General features: G+C 30.6%; 1 protein-coding gene across 1 annotated transcript; it reads left to right on the top strand.

Annotated features, from left to right (window-relative positions):
• Positions 1 to 404: 404 nt before the first annotated feature.
• LOC143541807 (ferric reduction oxidase 2-like) lies at positions 405 to 5340 on the top strand. The gene is made up of 8 exons (XM_077034535.1): positions 405 to 591; positions 713 to 815; positions 900 to 1097; positions 1212 to 1446; positions 3454 to 3781; positions 3862 to 4105; positions 4254 to 4960; positions 5102 to 5340. The coding sequence occupies exons 1-8, from the start codon at positions 441 to 443 to the stop codon at positions 5239 to 5241; spliced, it is 2106 nt and encodes a 701-aa protein (XP_076890650.1). The 5' UTR covers positions 405 to 440; the 3' UTR covers positions 5242 to 5340.
• The last annotated feature ends 263 nt before the right edge of the window (positions 5341 to 5603 follow it).

Below are 5603 nucleotides of genomic sequence, written 5' to 3'. Positions count from 1 at the left end.
TAGAGAAGGTGATGTGAGTATGTGACTAATACCACATCAAATTCAGTTTGCAAAGAAATATTCAATTATTTGACTTATAATTGTATCTTTTGTGTTTATGATTATTAAATGTATTTTAATACGACATTATCTAAATAATAAATGCTAAGTTAATGATCTATTTGTAAATTATTCATGTTGTTTAATGTCTAATACCTTCTATAATATATATTCATATGTACACTTTAATTTAAAAATCTCGTATAATACACGAGTTTTAAGCTAGTGTGTATCTATATATTCACACACATGTCAAACATTAAAATTTTGTTATTTCCAAAATTGCCCTTTGTCACAATCAACCTTAAAATCTAACATTTCTATAAATAACTCTTTCTCTCTTTATTGATTCGTTAGGCAACCCCATTAGAGAGTTAAAACCCAAGAAGGAGAGTAAGAAGATGATGCTCATGAAGATGATCAAAGGGGTTACACTAATGGTGTTTATAGGATACCTTTTCCTATGGGTGATCACACCTACTCATGTCTTTTTGTACAAGTGGCTCCGTAAGGTTCGAGCCCACACCGTTTCTACTTACTTCGGGTATCAAGGTTTGATTCTATCTCTCGAGCCATCATTATTTGCATCAAATCTGAATACGCTAATCTCATTATGAGATAATACTAAATGAAAGTTGCATAAACGAATTATTATGTCTAATTTTCTTTGTAGGTCCAAATATGTTACTCTACACATTACCCGTTTTGTTCATCGCCGTCTTGGGAAGTCTATATCTTCATTTAAGAAAAAAGGCGATTCAAAAACACGATGAAGGGTATAATAGTTGTTTTAGTTAAATGTACGTTTTTTTATTAATTTTTGTGTTATTATGTTATAATTTTTTTTTCATAAAACATAGAGTTAAAGAAGCTACCAACAATAAGTTGAATATTTGGAAAAGGCCAATGATCATTAACGGCCTAGGGATCGTCACCAAAGTCGAGCTTGCTTTCTTTTTGATGTTTATCGCTCTCGTCGTCTGGTCTTTTGCAACTTACTTACACGTTGGTTTTGCCACAATCACCCCTATGTCTGCTGCGGAAAATGGGGAGACAGTGTACGTTGTTAATCGATATTTTCTTTTTTACTTTTAATGAAAATGAACTTTGGTTAGTAGTCACTTTGTGACTAGTTAAATTACATATTTACATGACATTTGTTGCGGATACAGTTGGCAATCGAAGTTGGATTCAGTGGCTCTACGGTTGGGACTAATAGGGAATTTATGTCTAGCATTTCTTTTCTTTCCAATTACTCGTGGCTCGTCGATATTGCCATTGTTCGGGCTTACTTCCGAGGCTAGTGTCAAGTATCACATATGGCTCGGGCATATGGTCATGGCCCTCTTCTCTGCTCATGGTGTTTGCTACATCATCTATTGGATCGTAACAAAACAAACATCAGAGGTATTGGTTGATATATTGTTTTACAAATCATAATTAATCAAATGTCTAAATGTCTTTTAGTTTTGGCAATCAAAATTTTATTGGCGGGTCCCAATTTTTGCAACCTTTTGAACACGAAAATATTCAACCAACCAATTTGGAAAATCATAGGATAAAGTGCATACTTAGTGGAATATATTGGTCAAGACAAATATGTATGGATACAATTGTTGAATTTTTTTTCTAAAAAGAGTGTCGTGGATAAAAATATTTACTAATATGGTGTTGCTTTAAATGTATTTACCAATTAAGTGTTTTTTTGGACTTCTCTATCTTAAAATCATTGGATAGTTTTTAACTTCAACAAAAACCAACTTTTTTTTAAACAAAAACAAACTATTTTAATATTTTGAAAAGCTGATTTTGAATTTTTTTTAAATAAATATGTTTTTCTATTTGATAATTATGTATTTTATATAAAAAATAACATATAAAATATATAAAATAACACATAAAATTTGCCTTTCTATCTTTATAAATAAAACAAATATAGTAAATATAATGTTATGTATTCTATTGTTTATAATTTATATGTTATTGGATAACATAACTTTTTAAACAAACTAGTTTTAATATTTTTAGAAATTACCTTTTTTATTAAATAAAATTGTATCTCTTTTTTTTACATGTTTTTTTATTGCAGGTCTCACATTTTAAAAAGATTCTTTTATTCATATTATTTTTAATAATAGAAGGGTTTGTAAAAAGATAATGCATGTGAAGACCACACTAATATTAAAAGTCTACATAATAAATAAGTTTAAAAAAACAATTGCCATTAATATTAAGCTAGCGTACATTGTTGTGTAATACGCGCTCGTTTTTTTAATAAACATTTTCTTATATACATAAAGACATTGCTTTATGTAATAGGATACAAAATAAAGGTACAATTTTTTTTTTATAAAGATCGAGAGGCATATTTTATGTATTATTTTTGTTATTTTTATATATTTTATATGTTATTTTATTATAAAGTACATGTTTATCTAATAAAAGAAAAAAAACAGAATTATTTAGTAAAATTCAAAATCAGCTATTCAAAATATTAAATTAGTTTGTATTTGTTAATAAAAAAAGTTTATTTTTGTTAAAGTTAAAAGCTATGTAATGATTTTAAGAGAGAGAAAACTAAAAACACTTAATTGATAAATATTTTTGTAGCAACACTATATTAGTAAATATTTTTTTCCACAACACTCTTTTGATAAAAAACTCTATAATTGTTACATGATTGATAAAAAATATTGACTATAACCGGTCAAAGTTATGTGACAAATATGTATGGATACAAGTTGTTAGGGAGGGGTGGTCCTCTTTAAGGATATCATATACTTTCATAAAATCACTTATATAATAGGCATCACTCATCTAAGTATTTAATTTCAAAAACACAAAAACAAACAATGAAACATACAACAATAACTAAACCTTTATTTAAATTAATAGAAAGCTACATATTTCAAACAAAAAAAAAAAAACCATTAAAATATGATAACATAAAAAAACTACTCTTCCTCGTCAGAGTTGAGAAAATAATCGTCTATGAATACTTTTTGAGCTCGTTCACAATCACGCGACACGCTTCTTATTGAGATGTAGAGTTGTGTCTTCGTCTTCGAGTTGATCAATCAAATTATTAAAAGAAAAACTAAATTGCAATCGTCCGAAAAATATCGTCAACGATAGGAGGAATAACAATCCGAGTAAAATTCATCTTTGTATAAAATAAAAATTGGGAAGATTTATTTGAAAATGTTTATAGAAGATGAGTAGAGAAAATGGAAGTGAGGTGTGTTTGAAAAATAATAGTGAAATAATATGTATTTAAAGGGGGTATGTATTTTTTTTAATTCTCACTAAAGTCACCATCCAACGGCTACATGCTCCTTATATGTATATCTTTTATAATCTTATTTAGAATGCTAAACAATGTCATTATGCTTTTGGTTTTGATGATGATTTTAGATGTTGAAATGGACGAAAACCGGCGTATCAAATGTGGCCGGAGAGTTATCTTTATTAGCGGGATTAGTTATGTGGGCAACAACTATCCCTCGGATTAGGCGAAAGATGTTTGAGGTTTTCTTCTACACTCACTACTTGTACATCATATTCGTTGTGTTCTTCGTGTTCCATTTAGGCATAGCTTACGCGTCTATCATGCTTCCTGGATTCTACCTTTTCATGATTGACCGATTCTTAAGATTTTTACAATCAAAAGGGAACGTTCGTGTAGTTTCTGCTCGTGTTCTTCCTTGTGAAACTCTCGAACTCAACTTCTCGAAAAGCGTAGGTACAAATGATCATAATTGAAAAGTAAGCCATGTAATGTTTTGGTTAACTGATAATGATTCTCATGATTTCTTTTAATAGATTTGAGTTATACACCAACAAGCATCATATTCTTAAATGTCCCAAGTATATCAAAAATTCAATGGCATCCATTCACAATTAGTTCAAGTAGCAATTTGGAGACTGAAAAGCTAGGTGTTATAATCAAAAGTGAAGGAAGTTGGTCTAAGAAGTTATACCAAATGCTATCATCTACAACTTCTATTGATCGACTTGATGTGCGCGTTGAGGGGCCTTATGGACCTATCTCGACTAATTTTCTAAGGTAAATAGTTCACAAGAACATGGTATGTATTATGTTCGTTTGCTCTTATTGATAATCGAACTCGCAACCCTATTATTTGTGGGGCTACTACTTTGACATTGCGAAGTCAAACGTATGTTAAATATTTCATGACAAATTATGGTTACAGGCACGATAAGCTAGTGATGGTGAGCGGAGGAAGTGGGATCACACCATTTATTTCAATTTTTAGGGAACTTATTTTTCTCGTGGAAACCCTAAAACGTAATGTTCCTAAAGTTCTTTTGATAAGTGTGTTTAAAGACTCTTCAGATCTCACCATGCTAGAATTGCTATTACCTGAATCCGGTGCACCTATAAACTTTTCTAAACTAGAGTTACAAATTGAGGCCTATGTGACAAAAGAGAAACAACCCGTGGCCAACGATAAGAAACAAGTGAGGACCATTTGGCTCAAACCAAACGCCTCCGATGCACCTATAACTCCTATATTAGGACAAAATGGTTGGTTATGGCTTGGCGCGATTATTTCATCTTCTTTTGTGTTGTTTCTTCTGTCCATGGGACTGTTAACGCAGTTTTACATCTATCCCATTGATAAAAACACGTATAGAGTGTACTCGTCTGGAGCGAGGGCCACTTTGAACATGCTTCTCATTTGTGTTTCTATAATGGTAACATGTTGTGTCGGTTTTTGGTGGAACAAGAAAAGAAACGCAATGGATTCAACGCAGATTGAAAACATGGGAGGTGTGACACCGGTTAGCTCAACGAATTCATGGTTTCATAACATGGATAGAGAGCTCGAAAGCGTGCCCCAACAATCACTCCTTCAGTCCACAAATGTGCATTTTGGCAAAAGACCGGATCTTAAAAGTAAGTTTATATTTAACAATTAACATACATCTTGAATGGAATAAAGATTATACAAAATGAGAAAAAAAAGTGTATTTTGATAACATTACGCATGCCCCTATATTTGGAAACTAACCCTTTTTGAATATAAATTATTTATAGGGATTTTGTTTGAGCAAAAAGAATCTAGTGTTGGAGTACTTGTTTGTGGGCCAAAGAAGTTGAGGCATGAGGTTGCAAACATATGTTCATCTGGGCTAGCTTCAAATTTGCATTTTGAGTCCATAAGTTTTAGTTGGTGATGGGCCTAATTGTCTGTAATTCAACTCACTTGAAGGTTTCAAAATTAAAGGGTTAAATTATATAAATGTCAATTGTGAGTTGGTTATGTAAGAATGCACATGAATACATGTTAGTCTTTCTTATTTAATTTGTTTGTAAACTTTGAATAAATAAGTAAACGGTTCTTTGTTCACTAGCAAATGAATATTTTTAATTAGAGTTTTTTATCTATTTCTTTGGTTGTGTGGATAAGATACTTTCATACCTATTATAAAGATCAATAATATTAATTGAAGGATTAATCTTGAATTATAAGTAAAGTTAAAGGTTTACTTTGTTAAGTTATAATTTAGTTATTTGAATTGTAATAGGATTAGGAAAG

This window comes from Bidens hawaiensis, unplaced genomic scaffold (assembly GCF_021521415.1).
Source record: "Bidens hawaiensis isolate Kalapana, Puna unplaced genomic scaffold, B.hawaiensis_p1.1 tig00000820_1, whole genome shotgun sequence".
NCBI classification, from domain to species: Eukaryota; Viridiplantae; Streptophyta; class Magnoliopsida; order Asterales; family Asteraceae; genus Bidens; species Bidens hawaiensis.
Note: the sequence above shows the minus strand (reverse complement) of the source record. Positions and strands in the feature narration are given on the sequence as shown.

Bases quoted from the DNA above. Each gene is read 5' to 3' on its own strand.
- LOC143541807 (XM_077034535.1), top strand. From the start codon at position 441: ATGATGCTCATGAAGATGATCAAAGGGGTTACACTAATGGTGTTTATA. The intron at 1,098-1,211 runs GTACGTTGTTAA...TTGCGGATACAG, and splicing joins GCGGAAAATGGGGAGACAGT to TTGGCAATCGAAGTTGGATT. The intron at 3,782-3,861 runs GTACAAATGATC...TTCTTTTAATAG, and splicing joins CAACTTCTCGAAAAGCGTAG to ATTTGAGTTATACACCAACA.